Genomic DNA, 20338 nt, shown 5'->3' with positions numbered 1-20338 from the left:
TTCAAGATATCCACAATGAGTATGCGTGAGATAAATTTGCATGCACTGCCTCCATTATCTGCAAAACTATCATGCATATTCATGGTGGGTATCCTGAAAACCTGACTGGCTTTGTGAGTCCCGTGGACTGGGTTGTGCTGTAGCAGTATTTTGTGACAAGTGGCAGTACAAATATGCATTAGGAGGGCAAATTATGTACTTACCTCTGGAGGAGTAGCCTAATAGTTAATGCAAAGGCCTGAGAACCAAGGAGACTGGGTTGAATATCCACTGCAGCTCCTTGTGACTCTGGGCAAGTCACATAACTCTCCAATGCCCCAGGCACAAAATAAGTATCATATGTGAACTGCTTTGATTGTAATCACAGAAAGGCAGCATATCAAATCCCTTCCCTCCCCATTACAAACAATATTATGGGGCAGAGCATAGTGTTTTTTTCATGGTAAATAAGTATGTCCATTGGTGCAGTGATTCTGTTTTTGAATGTCCTGTTAGAATTCAAATACCAGTTGAACTTAAGGTTGTGGGAAGCGTAGAGTCTGTGGTACTGCATGAAGTGCATGTTACAGGGGATTAAGTAATAATGAGTGTAAAAGACAGGGCCACATATCTGCTCCACATAGTAGATTTGTAATTCTGAGGTGTGTGGTGCTCTCAGCCATCCGACTTTTAGGCAGTAGCCTTAAGGGCCCTTTTACTAAGTTGTGCTAAAATTGGCCAGTGTGATCACTAACACTGTGCTTTCTGAGCTGTAAAATTGCAGCATTTTTTTTCTATTAATGGCCATGTGCTAATCTCCCTATTAGCATATGAGCCCTTACTGCCACCTATTTTCTAGGTGGGAAGGGCTCCTGTGCACTAATCGATTAGTGTGTGGTGATGTAGCTGCGCTAAGGGACCCTTTTACTAAGCTACAGTATCAAGGTCCCTGCGCTAGTGGTGGTGGCCATTTTTGTTGCATGCTGAAGCCCTTTTTGCCATAGCAGGTAAAAAGGCTTAAAGAAAACATGGCCATGCGGTAAGATTGCTCTTACCCCATGGCCAGGCGGGAGGGGGGGGGGCAGCACTTACTGCCACCCATTGAGGTGACGGTAAGGGCTTCCGCACTAACCCGGTGGTAACAGGGCAGGGCACAGTGTTGCCCAATTACTGCTTGGTAACCCCCTGTGGAACATTTTCTCAAATATTTCCACTGGCGCCAGAAATGCCGCTAGCTGGAGGTGGAACTACCACCGATGGTAGTTCTGGATTGTCAAGCTTACTGCCGCTTAGTAAAAGGGACCCTAACTGATTAGCGCCAAGCATGCCTACTCACCACCCCCAGCGTGCGCTGATCACAAAACTACCATGGGATGCCTAAGTGTACCCTGTGGTAGTGGTTTTAAGCACATGGTAGTGCTTACCGCAGCTTAGTAAAAAGGTCCCTTCATATTTTGCATAGCATCATGTTCCATTGATCCTAAGACGCATGCATTTCATATCACAACATTTTAGCTGTCACAAATAGTATTATGGTGATGTTATTTAATTTGTAGGTCATATTATACAAGAAGAAAAGAAAAAAGAAACAGAAGAAAATTTTGGTCAAAATGTGTATTTCCAGCACAAATTCATGATACATAGGACCCTCTAAAAAAAATGAAACATTTGTTGTAGGAATTCCCCAACTAACAAAAAAAAAACATTTTGTGAAACATAGTAATGCATTAAAAATATTAAACCAGCTTAGAACACGTTCTGAGTACCAAGTACATTTTTACAATACAGTGAAATACTTGTCAGAGGAAAATAATAGTGAAATTTATAAATCAAATGCACAACATTTCATTATTGGCATATATTTTAAACTTTGACAAAGCAAGGTACTGCATTAGGTTGAAGTGCTGTTGCCTTGGGTTTTGGCAAATGTGGTTTCACCAAATCTGTAAGGCTTGATAGATGTATCTGTATGTATGTAAATGATGTAACATGGCTGTTTTGGAGAAGTTTGAGCTTAAAAGACTTTAGGCGTAATCCGCAGCTCCATATAATGTTTTATAATAGAGTGGAAGACAGTACTGGTTTGTAAATAGATAGATTTGCCAAACAAGGAATTGTGATTTCCCAGTAGTAACTGGGTGCATATATAGATTGCATCAACATCCTGGAACCTTTCAGATACTGAGAGGAGAATAACCATGCTTAGTAGAGACTTTGCTGCCAAAACGAAACAAGAAGTGGGAGATACATCATCTTTACAAGTGCTTTGTTTTTCATTCTTGCTGTTCCATTTGAGAAATGACAGCAATGCTTTTGCATGGTGTAGGGGTTGGGGGAAGGGAGGTGCACTTGATATAATTGATAGAAGTCTGGCTTCATCCATGCATCTTCCTAAAACCCCAAATCCTTTGCCTTAGGTTTTCTTCCGTTCTGGTTCTTCAGGGGCATGAGCCTGTGGCACTGCGAAGGCTTGCTGGTACAAGTGTCTGTGGGTTGCTGCTGCACTGTACAGTTTGTACAGAGCCTGGGAGCAGAAGTACAGTCAAGGGTCAGTAAAACAGAAAACTGCATGCAAGGAAGTTCCTTACAATAGTGTTTAGAACTCTTTTCTAATTGAATGCAATGGAATCATGATAGTAGTGGATTTACAACTTGACTTGCACACATGAAACAGTTGAAGGCATGCTAATTTTGCATATGTCATGCCGTTGCACACAATTTACAGATAAAGCATGTTCAGGCAAGTCTATGACAGCAAAACAGTCCATGCACTGAGCTTTTCACCATTGGAACGTTAGAGGTAGCGAATTGATTTAATTAATAATCTTAAAATGGAAGCACAGGGTAAAGTCTGGAGCTGGCTATTACTGAAAGTTGCAATTGTATGATTCTCTTATGAAAAAAAAATATTACATTATTGTAGGTTTTTTTTTAGTGATTAGTAATAATAATACACCTCTTAAAGGGTGTGTCACAACAAATTTAATGGGTCCTTATAATCTATAACCAAGAGCATCTGAACTTGTGGTATAAATACACCTTAAAATATGAAGTTATTGCGCACTCTGTAAAAACAGCTGCAGGTTTTTCTGTGCTCTGTGGTGATGTGCTGAAGGAATGTTTGCTCAAAGTGGCTGCAGTGAAGAGTTAGCTGCATCGGTGCTTTTTCCTCTCCAGCCCCACACCAGAGGGTAGAACCCAAATCACAAAATGAAACGCTTCAGTATTTAGCAAAGCAACTATGAAACCTAGAACATGCTGGCTATGGCTAAAACTTAACATTATAAATACTAAGAGGGGGAGTTATCAAGTTGTGTTAAGGCTATAACTTGTATTAAAGGGCATTAATGCAAGTTACAGCCTATTACTATAACACGGGATCGTTAACATTGCCGCAGGTCACATGGCAATGAAGATGCAAAGCATGCAAATACATGAAAAACATCTCATTACTATGTGAACTCTATAGGTGGAAACATTTAACCAGCAAAAACCTGGGGTTATTTGCACAAAGCCTCAACCTGATGCTCCCAAGCATGTCTTAAAGGGAGCTGTCCAAAGTCACAGCCCCTCCCAGACATTACTTCCCACCTAGAGGAACCCCAAGCAGCAGACTCCCCCCTCCGGGCCCCCCCCCCCCCCCCCCCCCACAGGCCTACCTTCAAACATCCCAGTGTCTAGTAGGGTTGGGCAGGAGCAATCTCATCACTCTTGCCCTTACTGGCGCTGGGATCAAAATGGTTCTGGTGACTTGTAACTGTATTACCATGAGACTACTGCTAGGGTCCCCAGCCCCATTTTGAGCCTGGTGCTGGCAAGGGCAGCAGCAACTGGTAATCATTTTTGACCAACCTCTCTAGTATAGGGTGACTGAAACTGCTGAAATGGGGGAGGAGCACACCCCCCCTGAACAAAAGCAGGCCACATTTGCTCAGGCAAGAGTGATCCCTAGTTGTGAAACTGTCACTGGAGGTTGCGGCATCCATTTTGAGACTGAAACCAGTGTGGGCAGTAGCAGTCCCCAGTGAGCTAACTAGCCATTAATATTTTTGAGGGGGCATGGCAGGGGCCAGAGAGTGGGCATTCTTGTACTAACTAGGGTGCAGCTACATTACCACATGTTAACTGGTTAGTGCACAGCGCTTGAGCACTTACTGCCTACAAAACGGGTGGAATAAGTACACATGTGGTAATTTGACAAAATGGCTGCATGCTAATTAGCAACATCGGCGCAAGGCCATTCATACAAAAAAAAAATAGGTAAAAGCCATTTTACAGCCGTGGTAAACATGGCCTTAGCCTGCAGGAAAAAAACCCATGTAAGGGTGTGCTAAGGCCACTTTTTACCACAGCTTAGTAAAAGGACTCCTAAGCAGGGGTGTAGCCAGACTTCGGTGGAAGGGGAGTCCAGAGCCTGAGGTGAGGGAGCACATTTTTGCCCCCCCCACCACCATTTTTGACCTCCCTGCCCCCACTACCACCTTTGACCCCCCTCCCCCCCAGCGCCAACCCTTTCGACCCCCTCTTCCCCCCCCCCCCCGCTGCCAACCTCCTCCGCTGCTGCTGTCGGGTACCTTTGCTGGTGGGGGTCCCCAACCCCCGCCAGCCGAAGTCCTCTTCTCCGGCATGGCTGCACTGCTGATCTACAAGGGCAGGCTTCTGTTTCTGTGAGTCTGACGTCCTGTACGTTGTATGTGCAGGACGTCAGACTCACAGAAACAGAAGCCTGCCCTTGCAGATCAGCAATGCGGCCACGCCGGAGAAGAGGGCATCAGCTGGCGGGGGTTGGGGGCCCCCGCCAGCAAAGGTACCCGACGGCGGCGGGAGAGGGGGTCGAGGGAGTTAGTGATGGGGGGGTCAGGGCCAAATCTATGGGGGCCCATGCCCCCATGGCCCCACATAGCTACACCCCTACTCCTAAGCGTTGTTAAAGTCTGACTTTTACCTCACCTTGATAACTTCCCCTCTAAATTTCTATCACAATAATTGGATCTTGGTTAGAAATGTTTACAGTGCAAAGTTGTGGGCACTTTTAAGTAGCTATTAACTTGCCAGGCAGAAACTAACTTACCTCATTTGTGCTTCCCTATGGTAAGCGCAATGATAAAAGAAAAAATTTCATCTGTATGTATTACTTTTCATAGGCAGCATTGCTGATTTATGTTAGTTTTATTTCACAACAATAGCAATTTTTAGTGGCATTAGTTTTAATACCTCTTTTATGGTAATGAATTTTATATTATGTTGAAATATTTCTATTAAATAAAGTTGCAGTTTAAAATGATATATAAACATTTTAATAGAAGGTAATGAATTGGAAAATAACCAACACTGTCAGAAATAGTAAGCTGACAAACAACAATTCCTGTTAAAACTTTCATTTTTTTTCTTTAAATTATCAACTCGTTCCTTCTATCCTCCACCACCCCTGAGTTTCATCCTTAGGGCCCTGCTTACTAGACCGCGCTAGCGTTTTTAGCGGCGCTAAATGCTAGAGACACCCATAGGAATATGTGGGTGTCTTTAGCTTTTAGCACGTGCTAATATTTAGTGCACGCTAAAAACGCTAGCATGCCCTTAGCACAGCTTAGTAAACGGGGCCCCTAGTTTCTCATGTTGCATTGAATAATGTATTATAAACCAGCAAGAAAACAACAACAAACAAACCAACCAACCCAGAGTACTAAAAAAATTATTATTTTTTTCTTTTTTAAGGGTTTTTTAAAAATATATTTTCCAAATTGTTATATTTTGAAGTTTTGTAGAATTTGAAAATGGAACAAAAATTTTTTATATAGGTTTGAGTGCTCTGGTTTATATTTTTCAGGGTGAGAACCCAAACAAAAAAAGCAACACTGGGCCTTCAAGACTGAGACAACAGGAGTAATTTATTGGTAAATGACCCGACACGGGCCGTGTTTCGGCATTAAACAACGCCTGCCTCAGGGGTCAAGGTTTGGGTGTAAGTTGTGTGAAGTTTGTATGTCTCCAATGTCTCCACAAATGGGGATAGAAAGAACTTCACACAATGTTGTCATATAAGACAGCCGCGATGTAGGAAAACTCCTGTGTAAACGTTATCTTTTGCAAAGGATAACATTTACACAAGAGTTTTCCTACATTGCGGCTGTCTTATATGACAACATCGTGTGAAGTTCTTTCTATCCCCATTTTTTGAGACATACAAACTTCACACAACTTACACCCAAACCTTGACCCCTGAGGCAGGCGTTGTTTAACGCCGAAACACGGCCTGTGTCGGGTCAGTCTTGAAGGCCCAGTGTTGCTTTTTTCCTTTGTGTACTTTCTATGTATGCTGGTTACCCTCTCTGTTTAGCTTGTACAGCAGGGTGAGAACCACCACTATTCTCTTGTTTCTTTGATTCCCGGCACTGCAAATGTGCCACGGCCCATTCATTTTGAATGGGCTGCGTTGCATTTGCTGCACAGGAATTGCTAGTGTAGTTTAGTAAAAGAGGCCCTAAAAACTATGGGTCCTTTTTTCAAAACTGCAGTAAAAGCAACCTTAGTGTGCTTATGTGGGTCATTCCCGATTCCTAAGGCCATTTTTTCCACATAGGTAAAATGACCAAATTTCAGCTTTCTTTCTATTATTGGCCATGCACTAATTTTCCCGTTAGCATGTGAGCCCCTACCACCACCCATTATGTCGGCGATAAGGGCTCATGCACTAATCGGTTAGCACATGGCAGTGTAGCTCCACTAACCCATTAGCACACAACACACCTACTCTCCGCCCCTGACCTACCCCGGCGCTGCAAAATAGAATCTGTTTTTTAGTGTGGGAAGTTTGCACCAATGCCAAAATTACCACAAGACACCTGAGCATGCCCCGTGGTAAGGCATTTTAAGCTGCGGTAGGAACATGTTAGTACTTACCACAGCTTAGTAAAATGACCTCTGTATTAGCAGGCCTGCATACATTCCTGTTCTCCAGTGACATGCTGGTCCAACAGACAGCAGGAATCAGATGCTATCACCCATGAGTACAGGACGGTCAGAGGTTGGGCGCAATCCTGACACCAAGACTGTTGCTTGGTCTATAATTTGTAGAAAATGTAAACCTACTACCCCACACTTTACATTCTCCAAAGGCTGCTTCATGTCAAACTGATGGGGCCTTTTACTAAGCTGCAGTAAGCTCTAATGAGTAAGTGCTTACAATGCACTATCGCAGGTCATCCTCAGGCATCCTACGGTCGTTTTTGCATGTCCACACGTTACCGCTGCATTAAAAAATTTTTATTTTTTAGTGCTGGGGCATATTGGAGGGGCAGACAGTGGGCACGGCTACGTTAATCGGTTACAGTGTGGGTATTCCTATGTTCTGATTAGCACAGGATAGTGGGAAAATTACCACATGGCCATTATTTTAGAAATAGGAAAATTGGCCATTTTCTGTCAGCACTAAAAGTGGTCTTAGCACGCAGGACTGCACAGGCCACTCTTTAGCACTTCTTAGTAAAAGGGCCCCTAAACTCAGTACAAGTTGTGGACAATTAGCTGTTCAAGCTCTATTTCTGGCCATAGGAAGTATAAGATGGAATGCATACACTGTCTAAGGCTTAGGCATTGCAGGGAGGGTCAGGAACAGCAAACAGGAAGAACCTCTACATCAAATCATCTAATCAAACAAGAGTAGAGGCTGACCAAAGGACGAATCCAACACTGGAGATAGTGCTTAAAAGACGCTTTAGTTGCTGCTTGGACAAAAGGACCTGACACAGTCCGTGTTTCGGCATCACAAAACGCCAGCCTAAGGGATCACAATAGCATTTGAGAGAAAATACTGAATGAACCAGCATTCCCTGAAGGAGTCCACTCTCTGTTTGAAGGAGCAGACTTATTCGGGGAACGCTGGTTCGTCCAGTATTTTCTCTCGAATACTATTATGACCCCTGAGGCAGGCGTTTTGTGATGTTGAAACACGGACCGTGTCTGGTCTTTTTTTCCAAGCATCAAATAAGGGGTCTTTTAAGCACTATCTCTAGTGTTGGATTCGTCCTTTGGTCAGCCTCTACTCTTGCTTGATTGCAGGAAGGGTGCCAGAACCTTTGAAGACATGTATATTGAAGGAGAGGGCTGGCTTCATTCCCCAGATGTTACTGTGTCCAAGATCCACTTAACCATTAGGCAAACTAGGCAGTCACCCAGGTTAGCACCTTCTGAAGGGCACAAAGAACAGCTGCAGTCAAAGCAAAACAGCATCTGCTACCATTACCTGCACAGAGGGTGGGCAGTTTTCAAATAGCCAATTTAACTCATTACATACAGCGTTCAGTATTTACAAAGATGGTGTCCATTATTACCAGATTATTCTGGAAGGGGTGATGGGTTAATCTGGAATGTTGAGTTTAATTAGAGACCTGAAAGATAATTGAGAAGTGCCCAAGGCTAGCAGTTCACCTAGGGATCCTAATGCCCTTGCACCAGCCCTGTTGTGTCCTGCTCTTCACCCACTTCTCTGGAGCTCATGGCTCCCCTCACCCACTTCATGGGTCCTGAAACACAGCAAAGCCACTGGGTCTGTGGTGAGCCCAAGGACCCCGCCTCCCATATGAAAGCCAGGCTCATCATGCTTAGCCCTCTTGCTCACAGCAGGCTGCATCTGCTAGGTCCAGTAATGTCCTTGTGTTTTAGGAACCAGGAGGTCTAGGGGATGGGTCAGTGGTAGGGGGAGTAGTGGTCAGCAAGGGACCCTACACTGCTAGAACATGTTTGATTTGATTCAAAACTGGAAGAGCCATAGCGTATAGATTTTCCATGTGATTTTCACAAAATGGAATAGTGAGAGACCCCCATAAAAATAACTAACAATATTACAAGAAAGTAACCATTAGTTTTGCTGTTTGTGGTTTGCTTGTTTGCTAATGTGGCTGCTCAGGCCATAAAGGGTGAGAATCATGGTCGGCTGGATTGATATATATGCTCCATTTTATAAAACAGATATTAATGCAATGTATGGTGGAATTAACCTGCAGCAATAATATTTTCTAAAGTAGAAGCTACTGACTATTCAGTTCACAAGCTCATTCATCTGATGAGCAAAGTCTTTAAGGTTATCTCAAATTTACTGTCTGTATGAGGTGAAACTCTTACTTTACCCTCATCTAGCAGTCTTTCCAAAGCGGTGTGCCACAGAAAAAAAAAGGCACCCTACTTGATGTTTGGGTGTTGAGCAGCTGCTGGGATCTGCTCTTACCATCTTACACCAGCAAGATCTCTGTTCTGTCAGCATATCATGGGCAGTCAAATATGCCTCCTAGATACAACATGAGCCCTGGAGTGAGAGTATTAACAGGCAGCAGGTATCACACAGATAGCCCAATCCTGCTTTCACACAGCACCCCTTCTCCCCCCACCCCCACCCCCATCTTCTCCTTCAAGTCCTCTCCACTTCCACCCTCCACATTGCCTGCTCTACAGAGATTAGTGTGTGATAGGCTTCAAAAGTTTGACCTATCAGAGTCTTGGCTATTGGGTTTAATTTTGATCTGTAAACATTGCAGGTTGTTTTCCTCAGACACTGTCAGTGGGGATCTTCTTCCTGACCACAGCTACGTTAATTCCCAGACTTTTCTTGTATTCTTTTAAACAGAAACAAGCATTCCTGCACGGCAGTAGAAGTTGAGCTTTCTACAGGTGCGGTAGTATTAAACTTGACTTTTTAATCTTCCAAGAATAGGGAATTTAGAATTTTTTTCAGTCGTGGAGTTAAAGTGGAATTAATCTCAGGTTTGTCACTGCTTACTGACAAATGTCTCTGCTGTGCATGGATTATCCCAAGTTTTGTGAAACTATGAGTCATGCTGAGGCTCCAAATGGTGCTTTATTTCTGCCATACTACTCCCGCACAGTAAATTAACACCCAGGGCATGTTCTGAGAACCCTTTGCAAACTGTATCCATGTGAGCTATTATTTCACTGTGACATGTTAGGCCCAGATGCCCTAATCATTCTTCCTATAGGCACAAAATGGGAAAAATGCTTCAGTCCATCTGGCCCTGAAATAGAAAAACCTGGAAAATCCTCAAAATATCAAGCCACCCTTGTCTGTTTTTTTTGTTTGTTTTTTGTTAGCTTGTTCATTAGATCTTAATTCAACGTGTTCCCTTTTTATGTCCTACTACAGTTTTATATTTTTATTAGTCATACTCACTGTCTAAAAAGAAGCTTTGTTCCCAAACTATCCTCTAGTTGTTCATGTTGTATTCCTTACTTTATGAGGCCAAATTTAAAAATCTGTAAATAATAATGTACACGCATAGAACAGTCATCTGAAAACTGCCCTTTCTCAGTGCAACTAACCCAACATCGGTTGTGGAGGAATGTGCAAACTTCTCAGCTGCACTGAGAGGAGGTGTTCCTGGGAATGTGGTTTGGACAGGAAGTGGAATACTGTGTCTAGACTGCATTGTCTAAGCTTGCAGGTTATTTTCCATGAGAAAAGTACCTAGAGAACACATGGGTGTGAATGACTGCAGGTACTTAGTACCCGTTGCAAGTCTCAAAGATGAAAAAAATGCACCTCCTCTGCATTTCTTGCTGCTATGCTTTTATACAATATCAAGTATCATCTTTATTTGATATACCACTAATTCAAAAATGTTTTATGGAAACAGTGTACAGTGCAAGGTTAAACTATAGACAACAGAGATGAGGACAAATAAGACAAGATCAACTACAAGAGAAGGCCTAGGTTATAAAGTTCAACTAAAAATGTCTTAAGTCAGAACTATTATAAAATTAAATCTAAGATCTATCAGGTGGTAGCATGTTTGCCACAGATGGTGGCAGGTTGTGATCACCTTATGTATAGCTACTGGACTGCTAGTTTAAAATAAGGGGGGAGGGGGTTTAGGGCAGATTTAAATTTTGAGAATGACATTTCCAGATGAATCTCTAAAGGGAGGCCATTCTACAGTGAGGGGTCAGGGAAACTAAAACAGGAATGTCTGGTATCATCTAAGCAAATCTACCTAAACAAAGGTTGACCAGTAGATTTTGAGTGGAGGCATGAAGGAGGACAAGTAGAGAATAAGATGGCTATAAAGAAAGGGGAGGGAGTTGACCAGGGTGGTAGCCAGGGACATCATAGGAAATGGGGAGGCAGTGTTCAGTGTGTAAAAGTGGGGTGATAGAAAACATTTTGTACACTTTGAAGGAGTTTTACAGCAGTATTTTGCATTTGGGAAAGTTTGTTCCTTTCAACAGTGAATTGCAGTAGTCGAGATGTGAGAGGACCAGTGAATATAGAAGGAGGTGCAATGACTTGTGGTCTAACAAGGGGGTGAATAGGCCAGATCTGCCAGTATAAAGAAGGATTTTTTTCACTGCAATTGAGACATGTCTGTTCGTTGATAAAGTGCTAACAAAAATAACTCCTAAAATCTTCACCAAATGGAATGGGATCAGGGTGCTATTTAGTATAAAAGGGTATGGAACAGTGCCTCCAATTTACTTCATTTGTAATGGTGTGAATAGCGACATGGATAATGCTTTCAAACAGTTAACAGCCATCAAATCTGCTTGCCTTGTTACCTAAAGATCCAATTATATTATTCCAAATAAAAGGGTTAAATTAATTAATTAATTATTGGTCAATCTAATTAACCATCAACTTCTTTTATGACCTAATCACTTATGGCAAATTCAACTTACATGTATCCAACACAGTATGATTATACAATCACAATACATTTATTCAACCCTACAAATTGAAACAGATGTAATCACTGATGAAATAATTTACAAAAATCATCACTAAACTGTGTTCCATTGCAACTACAACCGATACTCAATATAGTTCTTTAAACCTTAATAGGTGACAGGAATATGGGGGAGATTCTATCGAAGAAAAGATTCAATAAAAGGGGAAGTCATCAAGAAATAGTTGGGCATACCTGTTGTAATGCATGTGTGTATTGTAAACATGCCTTATGCACAGATCGAATCTGGGTGCAGTCCCTAAATAGATATTTTGAGTTAAGATATTATACGGACTACAACACACAAAATGTAGTCTATGCCATATGCTGTCCTTGTCAGCTGTGGTATATAGGTGAAACTACAAGAAAAGTTAAGATGCATATTGCCCAACATCTGAGTAATATTCGGCTACAGAAAATAGACACCCCATTGGTTAGTCATTGGCTACAATTTAATCATTCAGTGGATGATTTACAGTTTGTTGTCATCAATAGTATGCAGGGAGGATATGGTAATGTAGAACGGGAACTTATTCGAAGGGAGCAGCAATTCATCTTTAATTGGGGCACGGTGCAACCGTATGGCCTCAATAAGGAGGTTGATTGGGCATTATTAATGTCAGTATAAAAGATGTAGTTCACATAAAGTTAGACCATTCAATCTATTCGTGATGTCATCACGCTATCTGATGGGATTTCCCATTGTGAGCTCAGCACTCTAATGTGGCTGGTAAGAGCTTAAAGATGTTGCTATTTTCATGGTGTTTTAAAGTTGATAATATGTTTAGTGATGTTATGTATTTATATATAGGATCTCCTGAGGAAGTAAAAAGGAAACACGGCCTGGGTTGAGATCTATGGATGTTTGTATGAATGTAAATTGATTCGGGATTACTGATGAAGAAGTTGGAGAATAACCCATTAAGGTTTAAAGAACTATATTGAGTATCGGTTGTAGTTGCAATGGAACACAGTTTAGTGATGATTTTTGTAAATTATTTCATCAGTGATTATACATCTGTTTCAATTTGTAGGGTTGAATAAATGTATTGTGATTGTATAATCATACTGTGTTGGATACATGTAAGTTGAATTTGTCATAAGTGATTAGGTCATACAAGAAGTTAAAGATCCAATTAGGAACCTTTGTTTTCTTTGACTTTAACTTCTAGATTTGTAGTAGGTGCCTAATGGCCACAAAATGCTGCAAGCACTTACAGCTAGAATTACTAACGCCGCCGTGTTTCTGCTTGCTAACACATTAATCTGCATTATTTTACAGGATCTAGTTATTTTTAGCTTAAGAATGCCTCTCCTCCACAACCATTTTTGCAGGGAATATGCATGAGTTCAATTTGCGTTTGCAGAGTATTCTGTGTAGCTCATACATATTCATGGAGATATCCTGAAAACCTGAATAGTTGTGGAGTCCCTAGGACAGGTTTGGGAAGCCCTGCTTTAAATACCGTGCATGGCGTTTCTATACTGACATCATGCCCAAAGGAAAAAATAATTTAAAGCTAATACAGTTAAAATAAATATAGGAAGTAACAGATGGAAAAGCTACAACACTGGCTCCCTATCAATGATGATGAAGAACAGCTTGAAAACATCCTACAATACACAGGTGGATGCAAAAGGACAGTGCCAGTTGGCTTGATCTCTGTGTTCATATAAAGGGTGATGTGGGCATGGAACGGCCGTGCTAGGAAAATGGTGGAAACAAAAACAAGTAATAGAATTCAAGAAACCCTGGAATAGGCACAGAGAATCTCCAGTTGCAAAAAAGTGAGTGGAAAGACAGAGACCAGCTGGTTTCTATTACATTTTTCAAAGACAGCAACTTAGGAATAGCAGACGTGCCTGACTGTCAGAGGGGTTTTTCTGCCAAGCTGTCAACCTGGAATGTTTTGTCACTGACTGGGAGCCTTTCCTGAACTTGTTTCTTCTCCATTGCAACTAGAGTGGAAAGTGGAATGCCCTGCCCCCTTTGACCTTGGCCCAGTATCTTTTTTTTTTTTTTTTAGGTAATTATCATGCCTTAGAGTGGTTATCTACCATGCCTTTTTTTAATGAAGTATATCTATATTATAAGCTCCTTGGAGAAGGAACTGTCTCTGTCTCTTGAGTATCTGTTTAACATTGCATACATCTTGTAGTTCTACACAGGAATGTTTAAAAATGGAAGTATTAAGTGTAATAGTCAGAGCTGATCTTAGGGGGCGTGGGCACCTGTGCCTGTACACCCTACTGCAATAGAGTGGGATCCTTTCAAAGCCTAGGGCAGTTACTCCAGTTGTCCCCTGCCAAGAATCCTACTGGTAGTAGTAAACTTTGGAATCAGGCAATGAGGTAAGTCATGTGATAGGTATGGCATGAAAACACTATTGGGCTCATTTTTGAAAGAGAAGGATGTCCATCTTTTGACATAAATCAGAAGATGGACATCCTTCTCCTAGGGACGTCCAAATCGGTATAATCGAAACCTGATTTAGGACGTCTCCAAATGCACTCCGTCGCAAGGATGGCCAAAGTTCAAGGGGGCGTGTTGGAGGGTAGCGAAGGCGGGACTTGGGCATGCCTAACACTTGGACGTCTTTGACCCATAATCGAAAAAAACAAGGACGTCCCTGATGAACACTTGGACATTTTCACCCGGACCTGTTTTTCTTACGACTAAGACATAAAAAGGTGCCCGAAATGACCAGATGACCACCGGAGAGAATCAGGGATGACCTCCCGTTACTCCCCGAGTGGTCACTAACCCCCTCCCACCCTCAAGAAACATCTTTCAAAATATGTTGTGCCAGCCTCTATACCAGCCTCAGATGTTATACTCAGGTCCATGACAGCGCATGCAGGTCCCTGGAGCAGTTTTAGTGGGTACTGCAATGCACTTCACACAGGCGGGCCCAGGCCCATACCCCCCTACCTTTTACATTTGTGGAGGGAACAGCGAGCGCTCCAAAACCCACCACAAACCCACTGTACCCATATATAGGTGCCCTCTTCACCTGTAAGGGCTATGGTAGTGGTGTACAGTTATGGGCAGTGGGTTTGGGGGGGCTCAGCACACAAGGTAAGGGAGCTATGTTCCTGGGAGCAATTTATGAAGTCCACTGCAGTGCCCCCTAGGGTGCCCGGTTGCTGTCCTGGCATGTGAGGGGGAGCAGTGCACTACAAACGCTGGTTACTCCCATGATCAAATGGCTTGCATTTGGCCGTTTTTGACATGGACGCCTTTGGTTTCGAAAATCACCAAAAGTCAGAAATGTCCACGTCTAGGGACAACCAAATCTAGAGATGTCCAAATTTAAGGATTTGGACGTCTCTGATGGTATTTTCAAAACAAAAGATGGACGTCCATCTTGTTTTGAAAATACGGGTTTCCCCGCCCCTGGATTTCACCGTTTTGCAAGGACATCCAAATCGCGACTTGGACGTCCCTTTCGAAAATGCTCCTCCATGTGTGACTCAAGGGTGATTAAAAAGGCATTTTAAGAGTCCCTGACCGTTTATACAGCAGATACTAATGAGCAGTGGCGTACCAAGGGTGGGGCGGTGGGTGCGGTCTACCCTGTCTGCACGCGGCAGGAGGAGTGTAAGGAGCAGCCACGCAGCTCTCAGCTCCGCTGGTTCCTTGCTCCCTCTGCTGTCACTTCCTGTTCCAGGGCAGAGAGAGCAGGGAACCAGTGGAGCTGACAGCCATGCGGCTACTCCCTGCAGGTAGGAAGAATGCACGGGGGGGGGGGGGGGGGAGCTTGGAGGTGATGCGCCACGGGACACACGCTGCGCTGGGGGGGTGTCCTGCTGCACCTGGGGGGGGGTGGACAACACTGCACCCAGGGGGGGTACGCAACGGCGATCTGCCCCGGGTAGCAGCTGACCAAGGAACGCCACTGCTAATGAGAGAGATCTATTTGCATACAGTGGAAGCAGTACATGCCATCCAATTTCATGCATATTCATTTTGGAAATCTTGAAAACCCAGCTGGGTTGTGGCCCTCGCTCATGTGCAAGGAGTTTTGGCACCGCCGACTTCTGCATTAAAGAAGCAGTGCAAGGAGGAGTGAAGCAGTGGCGCTGTATTTATTTGGCTGGCAGGGCTTCGGCATCCCCATCAGCAAAGGTAAAGGGGTGCTGCAGTTCTGGAGGAGGCCCAAGCCCAAAGTGGGGGTGCCCAGGCCTCCAAGGCCCCCCCTGTGGCTACACCACTGTCTCACACCTAGAGAAAGCAGATGGTTGCAGCCTTACCACACCCAGACACTGAGCCCGATTTACAACCAATTTCTTTCTTCGCACAGAATTCCCATGGCCACCTGTCTCTTCCTCCTGTATAGCCTGTCTCAACACATGCTGATTTAAGCTTAGACAGTTCCCTTCACAGTAAGATACTAGCGTAAACCCACATCAGCATGCCTAAATGCAGGTACACCCAGTTACACTAGTGCTAGGGCAGGCCTAAATGGGAGCACCTAAGTGTGACAAGCAGCGCACGCAACTCACAGTATTCATAAGTTATGCATGTAATTGGAAGGCATGTGCATGCTCTGCCCACATGTATGCCCCTCTTACAATTGCAGGCTATGCCACTTACATGCACCCTTTTAGAATAGTGCTTAGGGCACTGACACACATTAAGTGGCACTTGTCGCTGCATTTACATATGCAAGATGTCTGCAACTGCAAACGCGCATTTCTAGAAAAATCTTTTACTTGGACAGTGGACACCCCATAGCACTGTTCTAAAGACCTGCATGGGAACAGGGTTGGCAGGAATCCCAGGAGAATCCTCTCCGGGGCTGTGGGGTTCCCATGCAGACGGAAGCAATTCCAAGGGGGTTCCCGTGGGGACAGAAGCAGTTCCTGCAGGGTTCCATGTATGCTGCACCTGCACCAGCACCAGCCTCTCACCTACCAATTACCAAGTTCTTTTAGTGCTGCCTCCTCCTTACTTTAACAGCACAGATGTGGAAAGTCTTCCATTAATTCTCTCTGCTCTCAGGCTGATGCACAGGCTTCAGCTCTGACACAGGCATGAGCATCAGAGGTCACCTGACCTACTGGCGCGTGCATATGCTGACCTGTCCGAACACAGTGCCAGCTAATCAGAGACAAGTCTTACGTGTGCAAGCTCTAATTTCCATTCCTTCCTCGCCTGCAGAGCTGCAGCTCAAACCTAGAAAGAGTCAGTGAGCCGAGCAGAGTTTTTCTTTAGATACCATTAAATTCTTGCGGGAATGGGTGGGGACGGGTTAAATTCTTGCGGGGATGGGTGAGATTCCAGCAAGGATGGGTGGAGATGGGTAAGATTTCAACGGTGACAGGTTAGATTCTAGCCGGGACGAGTTAGATTTCTGTCCCCGTGCAACTCTCTACACTGTTCCCTCTAAGCTGTGTGTGAGTCCTCTAACTGCATTGCTGTTGGAGGGGAGGAGGGGTGCTTCAATATTGTGTTTTCAATCTCTAGAGATAGGCAGGTTTCCTGGAGTTTGGCACAGCTTGCCTGTCCCTCACTATTGGAAATGTGATAGTGAAAATGATAGTGAAACAGCACCCCCTGCTGGTAGGCCTTTAGGTGGATGACTCCTGCACAGCTTAAAGGAAACAGTGCCCTGCAAGGAGTACACACTATGAGAAGTGATCTGCAAAAATTAGAAGTGTGAGCTAAACTAATTAGGTTTCATTAAGGTTTAATGCTAGAATAAGTTTTACACAGAGATTTCAGCACACTTCTTAGCAGGAATGTCATAAAAGTTCACAATACATTTGTAAATATATGTTAAGTCGTGTAGGATGCTAGAAAGTGACCTTTCATAATAATTTCCATACTGGGTCACACCAAAGTCCATCAAGACCAGTATCCTCTTTCCAACAGTGGGCAATCCAGGACACAAGTACCTGACAAAATTCTAAAAAGTTGCAGAGTCCATGCTACTTACCCCCAGGGATATGTATTGGCTTTTTCCAGGTCTATCTTAATCTACCATGTAACTGAATTTTTTTCCATCTAATACAGTATTTAAGCAAACATCAGCGTATTTGTTGTTTTTTTTAAATTTTAGTTGCAGAAGGATTCTTCCTTTCAGGCCTACACATCCTTGTAATCATCCGAGTGGACTTTGCAGGCAGTTAATCATGGGCCTCAACCTGAATCATTCCATTTGCGCTGGTGTATAAACATGAGGAGAGTAATTATACCACTTGAATGGGTAGAAACAAGTTGTAGGCAAAACATTTTATTGTAATAACTCAAACTTTCTGTGACTAACTATCCTCATCCAATAGAAAGGCACCACCTACAGCTGGCGTGTTAACATTACTCCTTTTATAAATGAGAAACATACCACAGTGCATGAGGCAAATGTGTTCTGGTTTGTGAAGGGTGTAAAGTCCACCTGAAAATAAATGGCCTGATATTCAAAGGATTTATACTCCTAACTCTATTATGCTTATAAATGACCTCTTTGAAAATTTACTAGGAATGAGTGCATACAGTTTTACTCAAAATTTCACTCAGCTCTTAAATTTAGCAGCATAAAAAGTAGGTGGCAACAGGGGCAAACTTAGTTCTAGACTCAATAAATCTAGGCAAACGAATGGCAAGCCTAAATTTATTAGCATAACTTTTTAAGCTCCTAAATGAAGATGAATTTTCAGCTGAAAAGTTAAGCTCATCAGTTTGGTTGAAAATAGGGCATTAATTTAGGAGCTCTGAATACTGGGCCAAAAGTAAATCAAAAAGACAAAGAGCAAAATATATTTTAACAAAAAGGAAATGATCCTACCTGGTCCCACAAAGCTGCTGCCACTTGGTCAATTACTGCTCCCAGTTCTCTGTACTCCCCCGAGTATCTGATGTACGCCCAGGTGCACAGTGTGATGAGGGTTAGTCCCATTACCATGTTGCAAAGGCTCGCTATAATGTCCAAACCAATGAATCCGGTCACACCTGCTATTACATATGTGATGAATATGACCACAAAGAGTGTTGCAGGGGTACGTGCAGCATGGAAGATATTCTTGCTGTCATTGTGCTTAATGTACTGTACGTAAAGTTCATCTATTTCAGCCTCCAGTTGCTGTAGGTAACGACGGCTGAATTCCTCCCCACCCATCTTCTTAACCCCACGGAACAACTTAACTGCTTCTTCCTTCACTTCCAGGTGTTTATTCTGTAGATCAGTTGGCGCAAGAAATGGTTTGTCACCCCCACAAACCTGCAATTTAAAATGTGAAATTCATCTAAATGTTACGTCTCCATTTCATTCTGAATAGAATATAATTAAACCAGCTTAGCTAATACTAAGAACAGGCACAATCTGCCACATATACTTGGTTCAAAAAGAGGGCTAAAATGGGGGTCTCGGTTTATATTCTTGTCTCTCTCTCTTCCTCCCTCCCTCCTCCCTCCTCCCCCCCCCACCCCCCACCCCAGCAGCAGCAGCATTTCTCTCCTCCACCACTCCCACTCCTGAAGTGACCAGAATTTCTTCCTCCATCCCATGGTGACTGGCATTTCTTTTTCCACACATCCCCCTCCTCTCCCATGGTGACTCGAATTTCTTCCTCCACCCGGATGTCCATCAATTTCACTTACCTAACCTCAGGGTTACCATATGGTTCCAGAAAAAAAGAGGACAGATTGAACCAGTCCAGATTTTACTTCCATCAATAGAAGTAAAGCCTGGATTGGTTCAATCTGTCCTCCTTTTTCTGGAGCCAGACGCTAACCTTCTCTGGCTGATGCTGAGGAACAAAGTTGTGCACTGGGCCATGAGCATCTGTGCACGCTCAAGCCCTGTGGGCTCCCTGAGAGACAGCAGGAGCTGGCAGGCCTTGAACACAAGACCCAGTGCACAACTTTGTTTCTCAGCATCCACCAGAGAAGGATAGGTTAGTGAACTGTCGGTCATCATGGGATGGAGGAAAAATTCCAGCCACTGCGGGGAGGGGGGGGGGGAATATGTGGGAAAATAAATTCCAGTCAGGGGGTGTGTAGAGGAGGGGAGAAATGCTGGGGGGGGGAAAGAAAGAGAGTGAGGGTAGAAGAAAAGGGCAAAAACGCACCACAGGGGAGGGGAGAAGGGAGAAATGCAGACACCACAGGAGAGTGGAGAAGGAGAGAAACACTTGAATATAACTCCTCCCCCCCTCCAGTTTATATTCGAGTTAACAGTTTTCCCCTTGGGGGGAAAACCATTATCTCAGTTTATACTCGGATAGGTTTTTATTCGAGTATCTATGGTATGTTGTAGATTGTTTATCTCAACTGTCGTAAAGAGGTCATTCAGTTGTCACTGTTATTATGAGGAAGATAAAAGCAAAAGGCAGATGTAATAAGAAGATAAGCAGCCTAGAAATAAGCAGTGGATTTTCCCAACTCCATTTTAATAATGGCTTATGGACTTTTTTTTTTTTTAGGAAGCTATCCAAACCTTGTTTAAACCCTGCTATGCTAACTGCTTTTACTACATTATCTGGCAAAGAATTCCAGAGTTTAATTACACATTGAGCGAAGAAATATTTTCTTTGATTTCTTTCAAATTTACTACTTTGTAGCTTCATTGCATGTCCCCTAGTCCTAGTATTTTTGGAAAGAGTAAACAAGCGATTTATGTCTACCCGTT

The 20338-nt window shown here is 43.3% G+C and overlaps 1 protein-coding gene across 1 annotated transcript in view; it reads right to left on the bottom strand.

Moving 5' to 3' along the window:
• Nucleotides 1-1698: 1698 nt before the first annotated feature.
• Nucleotides 1699-20338, bottom strand: part of ATL1 (atlastin GTPase 1) — a 91788-nt gene continuing 73148 nt past the window's right edge. Inside the window, exons 12-13 of the mRNA XM_030214352.1 lie at nt 18497-18928; nt 1699-2503 (exon numbers count right to left, since the gene is read on the bottom strand). Coding sequence (XP_030070212.1) covers nt 2393-2503; nt 18497-18928 — 543 coding nt within the window. The 3' untranslated portion in view covers nt 1699-2392. The remainder of the gene's footprint in view (nt 2504-18496; nt 18929-20338) is intronic.

This window comes from Microcaecilia unicolor, chromosome 9 (assembly GCF_901765095.1).
Source record: "Microcaecilia unicolor chromosome 9, aMicUni1.1, whole genome shotgun sequence".
Lineage (NCBI taxonomy): Eukaryota > Metazoa > Chordata > Amphibia > Gymnophiona > Siphonopidae > Microcaecilia > Microcaecilia unicolor.
This window is presented reverse-complemented; position numbering and strand designations above follow the sequence as displayed.